The sequence below is a fragment of the Megalops cyprinoides genome, chromosome 9, assembly GCF_013368585.1.
Source record: "Megalops cyprinoides isolate fMegCyp1 chromosome 9, fMegCyp1.pri, whole genome shotgun sequence".
Lineage (NCBI taxonomy): Eukaryota > Metazoa > Chordata > Actinopteri > Elopiformes > Megalopidae > Megalops > Megalops cyprinoides.
In genome coordinates this window covers 3,290,836-3,312,797 of record NC_050591.1, presented here as the reverse complement: position 1 = coordinate 3,312,797, position 21,962 = coordinate 3,290,836, and the positions used below count along the sequence as shown (strand labels likewise).

Sequence of the window (21,962 nt, the reverse complement as noted above, 5' to 3'; positions counted from 1 at the left end):
ATATTTCAGCCATCTCATCAGGGGAAAACATGGAGAACGCGCTATGGAGAACACCGGCTCGTTCTGAAAAAGTAAAGCATCAGCCTGAACGAACGTTTTTGTTCATTCCAGTACGATTGCAATGGTTTATTTTAGAGGATTGTGTGCAGCTGTGATTAAAGACAAGACTGTTTCACATCATAATTATGAACTCATCCATTCATTTGTGTTATTTAAAAATATGGATGTAAACATATGAAAATGTGAAATTATTTATTTCGTTTCTTTAATATTTAAATGAAGAAACAATGATACCAATATTCTGTATAAAGGGAGAATAAGGGATAACGGTGATCCATGTCATTGTACATATAAGTACATATTATACAGTGCAGCATATAAGCAAAACTATCTCTACTTAATGTTGTGCTCATCACACCAGCAGTAAAAAGATACGTAATAATAATAATAATAATAATAATAATAATAATAATAGGATCCGGTAGTTAATTGTAAAAAGCAAGCCTTACTATTTAGCAGAGAAAAAACTTTATGCCGTAGTCCCTAAGCACCTATTAAACTACAGAGGGGGCGAGGGGGAGGGAAGAAGAGCGAGCGAGTGAGAGAGAGAGAGAGAGAGAGAGAGAGAGAGAGAGAGCGAGCCAGAGTGTCCTGAGATAGAACACTAAAGATGTGTACGGGGAGATCGTTTATATAGCAGGAATTCCAGACTTATCCTACCTCAGTCCATTAAAAACTTTTCAACGCACACTGACCGGTGCAGCACAAGTTATCAGGTAGTGCGGATAAGAAACACAGAGAGGAGAAAAGAGATAGCGGAGAGGATAGTGTTGGAAATAGTAACATCACCGTTTCGAACTCTTGCACTTCGACTTTTTCTTACCAACGATATCTTCTGTTATTCTCGAGTAAGTGTTGCTGTGTGAGAGTAGTGTACACACAGCGGCTGATCATGCACTGCCAAGCCGAGTTAAGACTGTCTTCTCCGGGGCACCTGAAAGCAGCCAGGCGGCGCTACAAGACGTTCATGATAGATGAAATTCTTTCCAAGGAGACTTGCGATTACTTTGAAAAACTTTCTCTGTACTCCGTGTGCCCGTCTCTCATCGTCCGACCCAAACCTATGCACTCATGTTCGGGTAAGTGGAAATGCCTGCTTATACGATCAGCAGATTTGGGGGAATACGGATGGGGAACGGATCAGGGAACAATGCGACTACGTTCTGCTGATTAAAATCATCGTAAATAATACAGCTACAGACAATTCTAATAATATTCGTGATGTGTGTCTACTGTTGCTATGGATAACACACACTGATTGAACTGTTACAAAACACTATATAGTAAATTATAACGTTATAAAATAAACTTTACAATAAAAATTATTTTACTAACTTTACTAATACTTTTATTTTTACAGTGCAGCGCCCAGTGTGCCGGAGTCACACATGCCCTTTAGTATTTTCGCCAGCTGGCTGTGATATTTTTCTCTCAATCTGGCGTGTACGGCATACCGTAACTGTTAGCCAACACAATTAAATACAGTAAAATATTTCTGTTTTAACACGTTTCTTTTTATGAGTTGGAGTGCAACCTAATATAATTGAAAATGACTACAACACCTTAACCAACATAATTTAAAAAGGATAAACAGAAGCATATAGCCTACTACGTTAATGTTAAAAGCAAGTCGATGCACCGTGAAGCGAAGCACACAAATATAGCGGACCTCAATTTTGCGCATGTCAATTAGGAATGACCAATACGTAAGCGAATAGATTACATCATATATGACGATGTAAATATTCACTCAAATGGATGCTTTAGGAGGGAACTTAAATTTTCAGCTTTTCTTGTTGCAGTTGATGTTATGAAGATAACCCCATTAGAGCAAACCGAGGTGGACAATTTGTTTGAAAGCATATCATCGTGGAAATGAATATTGAAAACCTTGGGATGCAAATAACAATTGATTCTTATTTTTGACCACGTTTTATACGGTGTGATGTGAACACATAGCCTACCTGTTTTTTGCCTATGGAACTCGGGCCATTGACAGCTGTTTTTCACAAAAAACAAATAGTTGTATAAAATTAACATTTCACATCAGTTTCTTAATATCTTCTGACATGACCGCATTTGGTGCCCAGTTTTGATGCCATTTTAATGAATTCTAAAAATATGTTTTCCATCGTCAAGGTGACTTCCAAAATCGACCTTCAGACTATAAAACTCTACTCTGCTCCACCCTATCAAGTATCACCGCACAAAACCCTACATGTGCACGGCTATTGCGTTTGTCGCATTCATTTGGTACATTTATGAAACGTTACCCTTTGACTAATGACACGATACATTTATAGGCCTACTCAAATTGGAAGCCTCACAGTCCAGACAAGATACATGACCGGTAATGACGCATATTTTAGCCTATCTGTTCAGTTTTGGTATCGCATTTGGTCAACTGAATCAGTTGCACTTTGTAACCAAAAAATCAAATCATTGTGAACAAAAACCGTGATTCCAAGTGTCTGGCAAGATATGATGTAAAAAAAAAAACATTGTTAGCAATATTAAGATGTTCCGATTGGTCTCCTGTGTACTATTACTACAACTAATTTCATCACTACTACTACTACTATTACTAATAACAGCAATACTCGTGCTACTACCACCACTACTAATAATAATCAATTTGTTTAACATATTAAAGTATATCATATTGGTAGCCTACATATTGCTACGGCATGCTCAGAGCCTGAAGTAGAATTATCTTAGCCTTTCCCGTTACCCCACTATACTCGTTCTTGTATGACCTCTTGAGTGCTCTGTGAAAACGACACAGCGACACACAATGCGTGAAAATATCACTGTAATGTGAATACAATTGTTGGATTTTTAAGACTTAAACTCGGTATGGTGATTTCAGTTGGCAGATTAACCTCACAGAGTCGTGATGGGCTCTGCAGCGGGGAAGGCATCAATTAAACGGTAATTATGTCGGCTCCCGGAATAAGAGGAAATTTACTTTACAAATAGTTCATTTGTCTCACTTGGTAGCACTTATTCTGTGTCCGAAAATAGCCCTTAAATGTTTTCCCCTTTTACCCTTACCCTTCAGCTTTCTAAAATCTGTGTCAATGAAAGTCACTCCTTTGGTGACAAATTCTTAAGGTGACCTAAGATCTAGGAACATCATCCGCAATGAACACCCTGCCCACGCTAGCTGGAAGAACATGCAACACATTGGAGATGCATTTAGAAAACATAATAAGTTAACTACTTTGTCCAGGCGGTCCGCCTCGGACCTCTTATCCAGCGTGTACCTACATCGTCACTTTCACCAGGGCATCTGAAGTTGTGGGCGACGGCTGACTTCATTCTCTGTTTGTATTTGGGGGAGGGAAGGATGTGGTCACGGGTACATAGCCCGATGAGGTAAACAGCGCGGCAGGTGCACAAACTGCAGTGAGACATGCGGTGAATCTTACGCACGCGCCCACTGGGGAGAAACCGTAGGAGTGACATAAACGAAAGCCAATCTGCCGCTTGAGTCAGCATGTCTTTGCGAGGCGTCGCCTGGCTTACAGGCATTCATTTTTAAGACACAATTAATTAATTAAGTTCAGTCAGGTAGGCCTATAAATTCTGTTGTTATTCTTTTTATTATTATTTATTGCAGCGTTTCCCAAACCTCTCCTGGAGGACCCCTTGTCCTGCCTGTTTTAGATCTGTCCCTGCTCCAACACAGCTGATTCAAATGATCAACTCGTTTTGAACTCCTGAAGCTGCTTAATAACAAACTGATCATTTAAATCAGCTGTGTTGGAGCAGGGAGAGATCTAAAACATGCAGGACAAGGGGTCCCCCAGGAGAGGTTTGGGAAACGCTGATTTATTGTTCAGCACGTATTCTTGCTCTGACCATTGACGTGTAAACAGAGGTGGACACCCCGGCTTCAGAAAGTAAAGGTCCTGCCATGTATTTGTTCCACCCATGCACTACACCAGCTGAATTTAATTAGCACAACTCTTCAAAGGAGCTAATTAGTGAAATCACCTTGTCATCACAGTGAATGGCGATCGCTTTAAATGACAATACTGATTTACCGTTTTCCTTCCCTATGTACGAGACGATGAAGCTACCTTAGCAGACATACCGATATGTTATATTTTCATTTCAATTGCATATACATTTGTATGAGTTCCCTTTATGACATTACATTAAAAATGCTTTTACATGCTAGCTGTTTAATGTTGTAAATGTTATCATTGCTTGTAATCTTATGTTGATGCCAGTATGTTTTCCACTTGTTCATCTTTACCAATCTTACATCCTGAGATTTAATCATAAGATTAGACATAATGCATATCTAAATACACATAAAAGTGCTCAATGATGCACATTTTTGTGTTTCAGTTTAGGTGCAATTTTTGTGTTGCTTACTCCTTAATTAGCATGGATTTCTCAGTTTACAATGCAGTGGATACCTGAGGTTGTCATTTACTGTAAATGTCAGTATGTCAGATTACAGATGTTCTTACATTTTCTTAAAATGTTGCACAATCATGCATGTCTGAACCATGCAGCCATGCATGCATTTTTAACTGTTTGCATTGGATTTCCTACAATAGGTCATCATTTCTATTATATCCAAATGTGGATATTATAAACTGATTATTTTATGATCTTGGAATTCTTATCTATCTGGTTCACATGAACATTATGTTCCTGTATGCAACTTAATAACACAGTGGATCACCATTTTTTTCTGTGGAAAAGCCCACAGTGTTTGACCTGCATTGCTGTCACAATATGAGGTTAAGGCAGACATTGCCATGCGTTTTAAATCCAGTCTGTGACCGGATGTGGCCTTCCTGAATTTTTGGGCCAATATTTACATTGATTTATATTTATATTTGGTTACTTTTTACATAATTTACATGGAATACATTCTTTGAATACAACTTATGTATGAGTAACTCAAGAAAACAAAAAAAAAAAAACGCTTTTACTCTATCAGGATGAAGGCTGTTTGATTATAATACAATGGGAGAAAAAAAAAATGTATTCCGCTTTTCCTCTGTTGAATGGCCTGCTGTGAGTTAGATAGCACTGAGACTTTTGGCAGCATTAGCCTGGATGGATAGAGTAACATGTTCCCAAATCAGAACTTTACGCCCACCATTTATTTGAAGTCAGGGGGGTGTGAGACATTGTATATTCAAGCACTTCAATGGCTTGAGTCCCCAATATAGCTGGCAGGCTTATAGGCCCCAAGCTGCTAAAGGCCATGAGTCTGGCCTATCTGTCAGAATATGCCAACAACTTTTTTCTTCATGCCTTTAAACTATTCTGACAGGATTCTGGCAGCAGGGGTCACTGTAGGACAGTTGAGCCTGGCAGCAGGGAAAATCTGGGAGAGTGAAATGGGGGTAATCAGCCTATTAGAATAAGAATATGTATTATTAGAAACTGATTTACAGATTTACAGATTACAGACTCCTTGTTCTTTCATTCGTATGTCCATTTTTAGTGGCATTTTGCATTACTTATTTTTTTTGTTAAAGAAAGTTACCAAATGGCAAAACCTGCAAGATTCAATTTCTGAATTAAATTAATTACCAGATAGGAAAAAATTAAATATAGAAAATAAAATAGTTGAAGACAAAAGCATATCACAGCATAACAAGACAATTTGCAGCAAGTTAAAAAAATATATGAATAATGCCAAAAAGCTAATTTAGAAGAGGACACACACACACACACACACACACACACATACACACACACACACACACACACACACACACACACACACACACACACACACACACACACACACACACACACACACACACACACACACACACAGAATACTGTAGTCTCAGCGCATGACTACATGCATAGCCAGGAAGTACTGTACAGAAGGAAGGCACTAAGAGATAGATAGACTAACAGATATCTTTCAAGTGCTTGTATAATAATCTAAACATCTGGGTAAGAACCTGTTCCACTGTAGGTGCACAGCCCCATTGGGGTGGAATGAGAGCAGTGAACGAGTACAATGCTAGCTTATAATATTTTGTTTGGAGTCTTGTCTCTCATCAGAACCTAGGGCAAAGCTTTTAGTGCCATTTCTTTTGGAAAGGGAGAAGGGAGATAAGATCTGCTGATTGAGTAATCTGGCATGACAGAGTGATGAAAAGCAGACCTGGGCAGTGAGGGTGCAGTTGTGAGGCATGGGGAGCATGAGGCTCCCACCGCCTCACAATCCCACCCAACCCCACCCTGTTCAGAAGAGTGGGAGAAGCTGGGTGTTTGTCAAAAACATTTTCACTTCAGTGCATCCAACCTGCCTATTTTAGGACATCATCTGCCAGATGAACTTGATGGGTTTACCGAAGAAGGGAGATCAGCCACAGATGTCACCAGGACACACCTGTGATGGCTAATGAGAGAGAATTCACATGTCAGTTTGCAACGTCAGCACACCACTATCGGATAGTGCCATTTGGAGGACTGAAGCAAATAAATGACTGATGCTTGAATTAACCATTAAAAAAAAAAAATTGGGTCTCCCGAGTGGCTCAGTCGGTAAAAGCACTCATTCCGAGTGCAGACTTAACGCTACGGCCCGGGTTAAATCCCAGCCGTGTCACTAGCCGACTGTGACCGGGAGCCCACAGGCGGAACATATTGGCTTCGTTCTGCCAGGGATAGGGGTGGGTACGTCGGCAGGGGCTTCGGTCCCATTAGCAACAGCGACCCCTGCTGGTCGGTCGGGCGCCTGTGGTCCACATGCCAAAGCTGCATATGAAATGTATTCCTCCGACTTATCTCTGTGCTAGCTTGACTTGTGGACCACAGTGTGAAAAGAAGCAACGGCTGACATCACGTGTCTCGGAGGAGGGCACGTGCTTGTCCACGCTCTCCCGGATTGACTGTGGGGGCTGTGCAATGGGACCGAACATCGATGACAAATTGGGCATTCCAACAATTCAGGGAATTGGCCATTTCCAAATTGGGAAGAAAAATGGAAAAATGCAAAAAAAAAAAAAAAAATCATGCAAAATGGTACTGCAAGAAAAAAGGGTAATATGAACATGAGATTTAAGAGTGGTGCCCCATGCCTCTCTGCTTGGCAGGGATTAACCGGGGCAATGGGACAGTGACAGACTGACACCCTGTCGAGAGATGTATGCTGAGATGTGACTCTGCTGTATGTTACAGAAATAACACCATGTGAGACATCCAGGTTTGGGGATAGCCTGCTGCCATTCTGTTGACAAGTCTCAACTCATAGGTCATTAATGATACAAAACATGCCCCAGCCTGGGGTGGCATGACTGGTGCCATTTTGTGAGATTCATATTGCATCAGGCTACAGTGGATCATGCTGTAATGTGGAAGGTGGACATCCTAGTTAACTCCACGGGTTGCTCCCATGTTACTCACAGGGTAAACTACAGGAAATAACAGTCATGGACACTCATGCTAAACACATGGTTGGGCTTAGAGGGCTGCAGTATCTGTGTTCCAGCTTGTGTTCCATTCACACAATTAACATGATTCATGATTCAGATAATCATACTCCTGACTGGACCAATTAATCCATTCATCTCTGTGAATAGCACAGGCCCCTTAACAAAACACCAAAACTATAAAACAGTCGATAGTAATTACAACTGTCATTTCAGAAAAAAAGAAGTGGCACTCTGCTTATAAAAAAATACAAGAATCAACTCACCATGGAGTGATTAAAAAGAAACACTGGGACAGAATCATTACCACACTAACAATGTTTAAAAGAACAAAGAATAAGGAATAAGAATAAACTTAGGCTGTGCATGTAATAATATAATGGAGCACAATAACCCAAAATTAACCAAAAAAGCTTTAGAGCTGTGCATTTTATGTACGTGCCTAGATATCAGTTGACACAGAAGGAGAAAGAAAGATGCCCTCCACAAATAAAAACATTGCCTTCTGAAGTCTTCATGATAGCACTAAACTGGGCATTGTAACCCTGGCATTTTTTTAGATTCTACGTGTAATTAAGGAGGTGTCGTACCATGAAAATGAAGTCCAACAGATACGACATCATTGGGAAATTATCATGCAGACATTCAAAAGTAATTCATTTGAGTGAAACTATGATTTTATTTTGGCTTTATGATTATATCTTTAACATTTTCTTCTACATTTGTAGCTAAGGACCAGTCTCAATTAATTACAGGAAAACCACAAACATTTATATGAATCATAAACATGTTTATATAAAATTTCTGTTGTACCCTTTAATAATGAACTCTGATTTTATTATTCCACCACTAAATAAGAAAAATCCTGGATGGATGTGACTCCTACTAGCGGTGTACAGTGTATATTTAACTGCAAACCTGTAATTCAATAAGAACATGGAAATTTACCCTATAGACAGTGTTAGCATATAAATCAATGGGTCTTCTAAGGCTGATTCATAGATGCCAGGTCTAGTGTCTTACAAAACTCTTTGCCAGAGTTTTACTTGCTCATAGAATCACTCTTAACATATATTAAAGAAGCAGGAAAATCCCTAAGAGTGTGCAGATCTTAAGAACTGGAGTTGAGAGGCCCTGCCCTGACATGTGAGGATCCAAGGAGCATGCTGGCATGCATGCAGTCTCTTTGATCTTGACCCGATAGTAGACACTGGGTGCAACTTTCAGAAGTATTAATGACAGTCCACTGACAGCTGATCAGGGTTCCAGAACTAAAGTCTGATGCACTGATGACAAGAAGTTGTTTCCTACAAAAGCCAAAGAATCACACTACTCTTCAGCAGTGGAAGAACTGTGTGTGTGTATGTGTGTAAATAGTTGTAACTATTGTCTCACTGAGCTGAATTTGTATTTCTTTATTCTTGCCTGCCTATCCAGTCTCTAATTCTAGCACCAAAGTCCAACATTCTGCCAGTGATAAAATGCACCGTTCTTCATGGATGTGATTACAGGATGTGTGTGTATGTGTTCGTTCAAGTGTTGTGACAACAGCAGAGAAGAAAACAGAGAAACAGAGAAAACTCTTTCAATAACTTTTCATGTTTGCTGAAGCATGGTTGAACAGTTACAGCTAAACCCATTTCAAGGAATGTCGTCTTGAAGGATAAACTGTTCACCTCTGTATTTCCATAGAGGTTGATGATGTGCTAAAATCCTGGATCAGCCTTCTCCCATTCACATCAGTCTACCATTGTCTGGGTAATTGGCCAGGAATGCCATCACTACAAAATAGCTTTTGCAGTTATGTGATACATTTTACAGTCATTGAAGATCACTGTGTTCTTGTATGCCTGTGAAACTGATATATGGTTCAATTCACAGGCTGACCTGACCAAACACAAAACAGCAAGGACATAAAAACCTTTTGGCTCCAAATGCTATGCAGGCATGCATAATGTATTATAAGTCTCTATAAAGTCTTACATGCTCATCTCAGGTGTGCTTAGTAAATTAGGGTTTAGTGGAAAAAAGCAAGATTGTCATATATCTGTGCCTACATGCATGCATACACATGCGCAGAGGGAGAGAGAGAGCAATGATGTGCGTCCAGGCTTGCAGCAGTGCTCAATGATTCTCCAAATTGGAGGACGGGCGATGAGCTCACTGCTCAGTGGTGATATCATGCTGCAGATGAGCGCAGTGCTGTCGCTCCAAGCAAGAGGGGTGGGGAATGGAGAACAAGGGCAAGGCTGCAGCACACAAAACACACACACACAGTTCTAAGTCACCCACATGCTCCCACCTTGACCACCTCCTGCCACTTGGCCAACAGCAGCTACAAATGAAAGGAAAAAAAAAACACATACAGAACATTGTGGTGGTTATTTAGACATAGCGGTAAAGACATTTTACAGCCTAAGGGATGGTAATGTTATAGCTCCCTGAAACTTGTCGTACCTTACCTCTCTGTCATTGGATCTGATAAGACAGATGGATCTACCGCAGCAAGACAGAATGATGGGAAAGTTAGTCTGTGTGTGGTGTTTTGCTCAACAGCTGGTTCCCCCATACCCCCCCTTCTCCACACAGACACATACGCCACCCTTCTCCTGTTGTTGTCAGTCTGTACAGTATATCCATGTCTCTGGTTTGCCCCCCAGACAAGGGTTTGCATTTTATTGACGCTGGCGTCTTGCTTCTGTCTGAACATTTTAAATAACGACCAAAGCGTCTTGGCCCAGAAGCCGGACTACAGATTTACAGCCTCTAAGGCAGAATGCCTCGGAGGAAAGAACATGGAGGAGTTGTTCATCTGAGGCTCTTAAAATAATTATTAAATTCTGGAGTTCATCTGAGCAGAGTAAAACACACAGCGCATCATAAAAGGGTCCATGCCCTCTTTGTCAATGAGGCCAAACGGTGAACATTAAGTTTTTATCAGGCAAAAATGTTAATATTGAGTCAAACTGAGAACTGGAAATAGAATTACTCAGAATTATGGTAAACATTAAAATGAAAAATGATAACTCGATGTAGAATCATTATATTAAGCAGAATACATGTAGATACGTTCTTTCACAGAATAACTAATAAATTGGATATAGATTATTTGGCACTAAAATATAATGGAAAGAAACACATTTAAAGAATTTTCTACATCTTGTCATGATATTCTAATAATATGCTTTTACTTGCTCTTTGTGTGACAGTACACCATTATTGTTTTGCAAATTTATTTAGTATTATCTTAGTCAAATAATGCCTTTGAATCATTATGACAAAATTTTTCTCTGTCAAATGTGTGGGAGTCTTCCCCTGATTACAATAAAAATGTATACAGCTGGGAGACTGTAGTGTGATCCTATTCACTGACATTCTGTCTGTGGTGTCTCATAATGTTCTTTTTTTACATTGATGATACTACTAATTAGGGAGACAACGATATGTACCCCATGGCTCTTGTTTTAAAAAAAGAATTCTTGTAACAGTAGGCGTTGTTTGGAAGTTAAAGAGTTCAGGTCTCAGAATGTATGTGGAACGTTCCATAGCAGGGACAGAATTGCTTCTATATAGTATGTTTTTATGTCACTATTGAACTCAAGGAGAGTGTTGCCTGTGATCTACAATCAGCTCCCTCATCCTACCTCTTCATTTCTTCAATTGTCTACTTGCATTTACTAAACTAATTTATTGTGCCTGTTGACTTTATTCAGTCTGTGGTATGGATAAACAGCCACTTTGCTGTTGTGAATCCATATTCAAATGGCACATATGGATATGCTTTATTTTTTTTCATTTCTTTGCTGTATTTTGTATGGTTTTTAAAGCCATGCTGCAAAAAAGACTTGCCCATCAGAGAACTGAACTGATGATGATTATTGAACCAGCCCGAATGGAGCTGATTTTCTTTTTTCCATAGAAAGTCTTTCACTGAGGCTGCTGCTGCTGTTTGTGTCTCGCTAGGCTCATCCTCACTGCGGGCCTACCCACTCCTGTCCGTAATCACACACCAGCCCCCTGGCCTGCCCCACCTGTCCCAGCCCTCACCCCCTGTGCAGCTGGCCTCGCTGTCCTTGCTCTCCCCGCAGCAGGGCCGTGTCCCCGAGGCCACCCCCAGTGAGACGCCGGTGAGCATCAGCAGTGAGTCGGAGGCAGAGCACAACGCCTCCCGGCAGAAGAAGCCACGGCGCAGCCGCACCATCTTCACAGAGCTGCAGCTCATGGGCCTGGAGAAGAAGTTTCAGAAGCAGAAGTACCTATCCACACCCGACAGGTGAGAGGACACGTACTGGATCTGTATACATCCTGCAGTACCAGCCAAAGACCATATAGCCCTGGGTAGAGGGATTGCGGCCTGGATTTGGTCCTGTCCAACAGAACTTCTTCCTCTGCTTTTTTTTGTTGCACCCTCTACATTACAGCTGCTGCCAGACTCAATGTTGTCTAAGAAGAGAAAAAGAGGAATTTACTCTTACTTGAACTGCAACAGGGTTGGACTGAGTGCAGTCCTGAACGATTAATCAGAATGTGATGCCTCTTGCATTATGTCTGTCCAACCTTCAAGCATGCATACTAGTCATAAAGTGGTTGTGACTGGCATGAGGAGCAACCTTATTAAGGTAAGAGTACCATCCTCAGACTTTACAAAGGCTCGAAAATTGCAAATACAAATGCCAGAGAAAGCAAGGTGAAGTGTGAGGGATTTATGTGACTGCGAAAAATTGACCCAATTGATGGAATTAATCGCTCCCTTCTCAAATAATCTGGGTTCTGCCTTTGGGCTGATGTTGCTACATGAAGGTTCACAGCCCATTCCCAGTCCCCATTTGATTCAATTGACTTGCTTTACTACTGATTCAAGAATATATTTTATTTTTGCTCTTGGAAATACAGTGAGCAGTTGCACAGTCACCAGCCAGAGCACAGCATTCATGGTCTAGTCTGGACAAGAGGAACATCTTAACCCTGTGCTGATGTAGTAAAAAAATAAGAAAGAGACAGTATTCCATTCAGAAAAACAGGGATGTACGCTAGAACAAAGGTGCTCCAACATAAGTTTGAAAGATGAAAAGAGCTAATCAGTTATTATCCTGCCAGACTCAAGCTGATGTTCATAAGGGGGTTTCTGGTTCAAAAGAGCAAGTGGCTTTGCAATGAGGTGATAATCACAAGATTAGAGTCCTGCTTGTGTTACATTACCTTTTAAGAGGCTGTGTCACATTTTCCATGACCCGCTTGCAAATCTGGCATTGTGGACATGTCCTGTTACATGAATGAGTGTTTCAGGTGGAAACTGTTTTCATGTGAAGGCAGCTAACTCTCAACCACCATGGGTGGGTGTCCATGTTTTTAACACAAGCAAATTATAATAAAAGCATCAAACAATCAATCGTTAAAGGAAGCAATGCATGGCAGAGCAGATTGGAACGTTGTACTGAAGTATCAGAGACGCAGTGGATCCATAGACTGAAGAAGCAACAGAAGCTAAGCCCAGTGAGACAATCTGAGAGATCTCTGGAAGTGTCTCTGAACGAGCCTACCTGTCTGACACACGGATGCAGTCATGATGAATGTCTTAGATTTGTAACTGCTTATGGTGTTGAGGACTCATCCGAAGCTTGCATTGGTAAATGGCCATGTGTTTTTTTTCCTTGGGTGAAGACTGAGTCAGAGAGAGGCAATGAGTTGTTTTGGGCCCTCTACTTCTGACAGCAACGGTGAAGGGTCCCACCCATGGAAAAGGGGAGAAAGGAAAAACTCTGAGCCAAATAGTCACACCTCATCAGTGAGATCACAGCTGCGAGACCACAATGGCAGGGATCAGGACAATTAATCTGGTTGACAAAGCCAAAAAAGAATGTATAAATCTAGACTCTGGTTCCCCATAAAGAGCTAAGTAAATTTTGGGCTTGTTGAAAACAGTGCAGGAAAAATAAAGTAAAATCTCCATTGGAAAGTATTATGTGAATACCTTAAAGGGCATTATATGTTTTTATTTTGATGGTTGTTGTTCTTGTCTTTGAGATACTTTGAGACAGATGTTGTTTTCATCAGAACAAAAAGATTGGCTTGGCTTAACAGGAACCTGGACCACATGGCTGAACATGATTCATCACATTATCTACACTAATGATTTTATAGCAAGAATATATTTACAATAATTGTAATCATCAACATCAGAGCTGTGCCAAAATACTCTCCGCCATGCATGTTGTAGGCTTGAGCAGTTATATATTTAAGTGAATTCCCTGTGGATAACAACGTGCAGAGTACATTACTGATCTAAAACAACCAAGGTGCTTTCCCTTCCCACAGTACTTTTCCTTTCCTACAAGTGTTATATCCAATGGAAGTTTGATACTCTGGAAATCTAATTTTCTAGTAAAGGTTTTTTCTGTTAACATACTCGTTGACCTTAGAATGAGGTCATAATAATAATACACCACTCTGAATGGAGACTCAGTCATTTTAAATTGCAAATAAAACTATGTGTATCATCAAAAAAAAAGAAATTCATGAACTCCCTGATGGCGCATCTCATGCCCCCTGAGACCCATGTACTCTACATTCAGAGCTGCTGGTTTAGCATGAGGGATGGCCCAATAGCCTGTATTTTGGACCACATTACCTTAAAAAAATACAAAGCTTGATTTTATTTTTTTCATATTGTAATGTTTTGGTAGCGGTGTTATTGGTGTACTAGACTGAGGTGGCTGCACTTTGTAAATTCACCTTGGGTTGAACAAAAGAGGATGGGGGAGAGAAAGGGAGAGAGAAAGAAATGCGCAAAGTTCGCTGAGAGTTTGGCAGTAATCCTCATTTCCAGGAGATCTCTTCATTCACAGCAGCTAGAGGCAGGCTTGCAGTGGCTCAGGAACAAGGTATGAAAATCCTTTTATGTGGGTGTGAAGGCCTTTGAAGAGAAAATGCAGAGGAAATCTCGGTGAGGTCATTTTTAAGACAGGCTTTTGATATAACCCCAACACCACACCATTCCTCATTCATTTAGCCCAGTTCCTGGGAACCACGGCCAAGGATTGTGTTGCAGGCAAACCGATATCTTCATTAGTCACAGATGTATGCATGTGTTCTGAAAACATCTCGGACCTCCTCTGGGGCCTTTCCTTGGGGAGCTTTGATTGGATTATGGCGTTACTTACGGGTGTTTCGTCAAGGTTCCTGAAGGTGTGCAATGTGATCAGTTTCAGACAGGAGGCTAAGGTGGCTCGCTCTCAGAGACTGCAGGCATGCTGTAGATGTGTAGGCTTTGGATCTGTAGGATGGCAAATGTTGCATTAATTCCTGTCCCACACATTGAAAAGACACAGTGAATACTGTGTATCTGGCAGTGAATCCAGGCAATACCAATCAGTCTATGGGACTAGGTTCAATATATTCAGCTGTGGAGGAATAGAATGCAAATTTAACTCCCTCTAGTGACCATCTTGAACCAATGTAGCTCTGAATTCTGAGAGTTGTTTTACTAATCCCTTTCTGATTGAACTCCTGTTGTAGCATTCTTTTCTTAATAAACTCTGGACATGTATCCTCAACATATATCCTACACTTCTTTTTTTCACCATGTGTCTCATCCATGTATTCATTGTTAATTTTTCTGGGTGATTTTTACAGCTGAAAGGATAAATTTGCATTTGTCTTGGTCCCCTGCAGACTGGACCTGGCTCAATCTCTGGGACTCACACAGCTGCAGGTCAAGACCTGGTACCAGAACCGGCGCATGAAGTGGAAGAAAATGGTGAGAGCATGAAAAGGCAGATATATGAGGGGGGTGGGCATGGGGTGTGAGTGATGATGAAGTAGGAGACACAAAAACATAAGAGTCCATAAACCCAGGGCACCAATTCCAAAGATTAACAGCTGAAAGAGTGGTCTTGAGGGGCCCAAAACCTCACCCATCTTCCTGTAATTGCTATAATAACTGTAATAACTGCAACTGTCGTTGACCCCAGGCAACATTTTTCAAAGCTTTATTGAGCCTTACCGAACCTTTGTGGGATCCCTCCAGGTGCTTAAGGGGGGTCAGGAGGCCCCAACCAAGCCCAAAGGCAGGCCGAAGAAGAACTCCATCCCCAGCACAGAAGAGATCGAGGCTAAGGAGCGGCTTGCCCAGATGGCCGAGGAGGAGCAGGCCCGCAGGTACACCAACGCTCCCCAGTGCGAGCCCCAAGACCTCAGTGTGGGGTCAGGGGAACCTGAGGCATGCCACTTGACTCTGGCTGCTGGCCCTAGGTCCCAGCAGCTCCCTGGGCTGCAGCCAGAGGTGCGCGCTGTGAGCTAAAGGTCCCCATTTGCCTGTCTAATGCACAGCCAGAGACTGGGACAGACTGGACTGCCTGAGTAGCAAGTGCCTCAGGAGCATGCTCCTGAACTGAGGGCTGCCTGCCACTTGTGTACAGGTTCAGTCTGGTTTAAACACAGCTGGAGACGTGGGATGGTGAAGGTGACAGTGGCTTAAACCCAGAGAACACACACCCATGCGCAAATTTTTCACATCCACATATTGCACACATGCGCACACATGCTCATACAGATATTGCCTGCACACACACCCACAGACACAGACACACGCACACACACATACATCCAGCAATCACATCCATGAGGAACGGTGCAATTTATCACTGGCAGCACTGTTTCATAAGTTGCTCTGTGATTGTACCCAGTATATTATATTTGTTTTATTTGTCAACATGAGCTTACTTCCCTTTAACCTTCAGTCTTGATTTAAAAGGGTGGAATATGTTACTTCCCAGAGTGCGCTGTTACTTACAAACCTTATGCTAATATTATGCCAAGATGTGTAACTGAAAACACTACACTGGTAAAGGCGCCTTTTTGACTTGGTGGAATTGAAATGCTTTAACAAGACTAAAGTGAGCCAAACCACCATAATTAATGAAAGTATTCAATGCAGAAGTGCATTCTCAGTGTTTTGACTTTTTTGATGATGAAGAATGTTGGACTTTGGTGCTGGCATTAGAGAATGGATAGGCAGGCAAGAACAAAGAAATACACACACAACTCAGACAATAAGTAAAACTACTTGTATAGCTTCATCGAGTTGTATTTATGTAGCAGGACATATAGCATCAGCTTGTTTGTTTTAGGGTGGCATTTTTTTGGACATTTTCTGATCATCTCCTTCTTGAGTTTATCATGTTGATCATTAAGTTAACATTTGGGAAAGAAATCAATATATCAGTAATGGCACTGTAAGTTATTCATATTTTAGGTAGAAAAATTCACATATTTCATTTTTGAAATATCTATATACAAAATAGCAAATCCCTTCTTTCATGTCAGTTTTTGAGTCTATTGTGACACTGGAGGCGGGCTGATTTCTTGGCCAGATGGAGAGCCTCTTAACCTGTTGGAATCTCACAAACGAATAAATCACCTTGTTTGCCAACAAACCACAGAAAACTGCCAAATGCTCAAAAACCTCTGAGATGTTCTCTGCCCGCGAGCTTTCGCATAAATACCACAGCAAAACTGATCAACACAATGGACTAACGGTCTACAAATTCCCTCACATTAAAACTGTCTCCAGCTGTATGACAATACTTTTATTTTCCCATTCGGACTCTTGTTTGCTTTGCAAAATTTCTATTTGTTAAAAAAAAACAAAATTTTATTGGAAAAAAGTATATTTTTGTTTCATATAATGTCATACTGTATTTTTCTGATGTAAATACTATGCTTGTTGGGTAAGCTAAGACTGTTTTTTGAAAAGTACAAACGTTTGCTGAGAGTTAATTATTGTTTTCCATGCAGCATTGATGTAATTTCTACTGTATGTGAGTGATTGTTTTCATATTTAAGTACATTTAATAAAAATTAAAATTATTTGCAATAGTGTGTCACACTACTTTTTAAATTTCATTAAAATTGCCAATGGCCTGCTTTCCTCTGCTGCAAGATCTGTGCTTTAGTTAATTTAAAATTAAGTTGTTTTTGTTCCTTGCACAAACACAATCGACAAGTTCAGGGATCACCAAAATGATTAAAACAAAGCTGTATTGAAAAAAGTAGCACTTGTGTTTATTTGTAAGTGGATGGACAAATGGTAGGTTCATCCAGAGGTTAATCACTGCTTGTAATCCTGTTATGCAACTTCAGTTCAGAGCAACAAATTCAAGTTTTTTCATACTAAATATGAATCACTAAATGTGTGGATGATTCTTGCACGTACACTGCATCTGGTATGACGTCTTTCTCTGTACATCATCAAGCACTGTCTTTTCTATAGATATTCATATTTTAAGCATTTGCCATGGAGTACACTTTAAAGCACTATCTGGACACTTGTCTGTAATGTTGCTGGAAAGGACTTTTGTATTTTTGTCTAAAGCCCTAACGCTGCCCTCCGATGTACCTCCAGAACCTACTCTGAACTTGACAAGCAAACTTCCATTAATAAGTGCATTTTTATGACGTGGACACCTTGTAAAACAAACTGTATGAGGCAGTCAAGGAAGTACAGGGGAGACACACAGTATCTGTACGCCTAGAACAAACATTCTGGGGATGCCTTTGAGCATTCACAGAAACATGGTGTCAGTCCCTGGTTGTATCTTAGATTGCGTAGGGCCCTTTGGGCAGGAAGTACAGAGGGGAGGGCATGGCTTGGGGATTCTGACCTCAGTAAAGGAGGAGCCCTGTGGGAGATGGTATAGTTCAACTTACAGGGCCACTGTGTTGCACATACCAAATTCAGCATATTGGTCTTTGATACAGTATATAGTGCTTCTTGTGGTTTCATGTGGAGATCAGACAAAATGACAATGAACTGAAATTAGCTTTAGTTTGAATATAAAGAAAAATACGAATTTGAACCAGTCTTATCCTCTGATCATAATATAAATTAGAAAGGAGACAGTTTGTTTGGTTTGAGTTTGTTTAAATAGACCCATTATAAAAAACAATTAAATGTCCATTAATATCAGGGTTTTTTCATGACTGTGATGCTACAAAAATGAATTAGCAGTCATATCCACAAGAGTGTATAATAACAGCCGAACTGTAATGGATTTTGTTTGTAATAACTTTTGTGTTTGCAGGAAGATATACTGTATTTTGAATGACCATTACCCAGTCTAATTTGCTGAATAATTCCTGCTTTTGCCAACTCAGCATATGAGTTGTCAGGTGCAAAATAGCTGCTGTGAACAAGCCACGTGGGTGCTACACATGGCCATAACAAGTAACATAACATAATAAATGCTTGAGAGTAACACCATTACAAGCTAACGTCATTATACACTTATATTCATTTCCAAATTTGGCTTTGAAATGTTTTGTAGGCCTACTGTTATTGATACCGTCGCCTACATAAGCTGTTTTGCTCTGCTGCTGCTCTTGCTCGATTGCTCTAGCCTGGACGAGTTTGTGCTGTTTTGTGGAGTGGTCCCTGTGCTATTACATTCAATAGGATAAAAATAAAAATTGGGGCTATTTACCAAGCTATTAAATAAGGTGGGTCTGATCTGCTCCCAAAGCTGAATCTTTTGTTGGCATTAGGGGATAGAGAGGGAATTTTCCACTTTTTTCCTCTGTCGAAGTGTTGGCCAATGAGCTAGCTTGTTAGCAAGCATAGCTAATTCGGCACATTCTAGCTGACCAGGTTTTTTTGTTTTTTTTGTTTGCCCTCACAGGAGCAAATTTTTAAATATTTAAGTAGCATACTTTAGCCAGCTAGTCAGGTAGTTTAGCTAGCTAGCCTGTTTGCTTGTTTACTTTTTTTTAATGTTCTTCAGCGTTAGATTTTAGGATATCCTGATTCTGGTTGTGTAACCGTAGTTTTATTGTATCTAGGCTAAATGGCATTTCTTGTGCTTGATTTCTGTCTTTGGCTGTTCTGGGCCACCTCGGAGCTTCTAGCACTTTTTAGCTGGTAATTCTGTCTCGGCAGTAAATCCTTATTTAGGAAAAGCGTGTTTAGTTAGGGGAGAAAAATGTGGTCAAAACTGTGCGAGAGTTGCCGGATGATCGGATTTCTGGAGGGAGACCTCCAGGATGAGTTCATCTGCAATCGTTGCCGACTCGTTGAGCACTTGGAGAACAAGATCTCAAGCCCCAATTAACTGGACTCCACAGTAATCCTGAATTGTTTAGAGTTCCAGGAACTGATTAATACACCCTATAGGGAGATGTGCTCACCAAAGCCGGGTAGGGGGGAAGATACAGACCAGGTAGGACGAGAGAGCTGGGTTACAGTAAGGCGTAGGTGTTTAAAGGGGTGTACAAATCCAAGAGGGGCGGCATCTCCAGAGATCGCGGTGACTAACCGTTTATGTCACTGCAGGACGAGTTGGCCCACGATCCTGAGAGTGGGTGGACTGATGAGCTCCAAGGCACCCAGGCGGCCTCATCCTCCAAGAAAAGGGAGTTAGTGATAGTGGGGGACTCAATCATTAGAGGGGTAGATAGCATAGTGTGTTCGCGCGACAAGGAGTCTGTTGCTTGCCTGGTGCCCAGGTTGGAGACCTCCTGGAGAGTGCAGACAGGCTCCTGGCCAGAGTGGGGGAGGATCCATAGGTCATGGTCCGTGTTGGAGCCAATGACATAGAAAGGGGTAGGTTTGGGGTTCTGCAAGAAAAATTTATTGAGTTAGTGGGGAAGATTAGGAGCAGAACATCCACGGTAGTCTTCTCTGGAGTTCTACCAGTACGATGTGCAAGCAAAGGGAAGCAAGCCTTTATATGGAGGTTTAACACGTGGCTACAAACCTGGTGTAGGAAAGAGGCGTACAGGTTTATGGGGCACTGGGGTATTTTTCACTATTATTATACTTTCTCCTCTGGGAGTCTATGGCAGCCCATAGAACCCCTTGGTGGATTTTTATGAAATTTGGCACATTGATAGAGGACAGTCCAAAGTATCCAGGCCTCAAATTTGGGGTCAATCCATCCATCTCTGTAGCGCCACCAATAGGCCAAACTTCAAGATACATTTTTGCTTATAACTTTTGAAACGTTTGTCCTAGAGTTGTGATCTTTTTTTCCCCTGAATCCTTGGGTCATGATGATTCGAATGCACCCATTGGCATTAAAGTACGCCATATTGAATTTTCCGCCATTTTGAATTTTTTGAAAAACCTACTTTTGCGAACTAGTCTTAGGCCGTTGATCCTATCACCACCAAATTTGGTACGTATCATCTACAGATGGGTGTGACCAAAAGTTATTCAAAGAATTTGTGGCCGCTGTCATCCAATGAATTTCCATGCCGAAGACACCAAAACAGGAAGTGAGCCATATGTCAGCAGTGCTTGGTTGGAGTCATGCCAAAATTGGTATACTTTATTACCAGGGGGAACATTGGGTACCCACCAAGTTTCATGAAATTTGGCCATGTGGTGCGCTATACCAGAAAAACAGAGAAAAAAATTCAAATGCTTATAGCTTTGGAACCAAAGCAGATGTTTGAAACGAATTTCTTGTGCATCATCACAGTGAAGGACCCTAGCTGGGAAAGCATGAAACCTATGTGTCAGCCATTTTGTTTTACGGCCATCTTGGTATTATCATTTTTTCAATGGTGTTCTATGGCAGGCCATAGAAGCCCTAGGTGGATGTTGGTGGAATCTGGCACCCTCATAGAGCACAGTCCAAGGTATCCAGGTACCAAATTTGGAGTCAATCCATCAATCCCTGTTGCGCCACCAACACACTAAATTTCAAGAATACAATTTTTACAAGATTACAATACAAGAATTTTGCTTATTACTTTTGAACTGTTTGTCCTAGAGTTGTGATCCTTATTTCCACTGAATCCCTGGGTCATGATGAATTGAATAGACTCAGCCACTGTAATGGATTTTTGAAAAAAAAAATCATATTTTCAATTTTTTGAAAAACCTACTTTTGCAAACTAGTCCTAGACCGTTGATCCTATCACCACCAAATTTGGTCCGTGTCATCTACAGAGGGTTCTGACCAAAAGTTAATCAAAGAATTTTGCTAGGGCAAACGATACGGCCGCTGTCGTCCAATGAAATTCCATGGTGAAGACACCAAAACAGGATGTGAGTCATATCTCAGCAATGCATTGTTGGAGTGATGCCAAACTTGGTACACTTTGTTGGTATTAGCAACTGGGTATGCACCAAGTTTCATGAAATTTGGCCACTTGGGGGCGCTATACCATTAAAAATCATTAAAATACCCATTACTCTGGCAGAAAAGCAGATATCTCAACTAAATTTCTTGTGCTTCATCAAAGTTAAGGATCCTAACTGGGAACTTATGAAACCTGCACATCAGCCATTTTGTATTTCATCCATCTTTGATTTTGTCAAAAACACATTTAACCACCTCCTCGTAGAGTTATGGCACAATGAGGTTTTGTGTATTACTTCTTTGGACCATTGTCTTTAACAGTTGTTAAAGGATAGTTGCCAGGTTGAACAATGTGGCTGCAGTGTACCCACAAATTCGCCCGTGAAGTCGCCATAAA

The 21,962-nt window shown here is 40.9% G+C and overlaps 1 protein-coding gene across 1 annotated transcript; it reads left to right on the top strand.

Annotated features, from left to right (window-relative positions):
* Nucleotides 1-952: 952 nt before the first annotated feature.
* Nucleotides 953-15,783, top strand: barx2 (BARX homeobox 2). The gene is made up of 4 exons (XM_036536505.1): nucleotides 953-1,139; nucleotides 11,448-11,757; nucleotides 15,156-15,240; nucleotides 15,511-15,783. Exons 1-4 carry the CDS (start codon nucleotides 953-955, stop codon nucleotides 15,781-15,783), a joined length of 855 nt encoding a protein of 284 aa, XP_036392398.1.
* The last annotated feature ends 6,179 nt before the right edge of the window (nucleotides 15,784-21,962 follow it).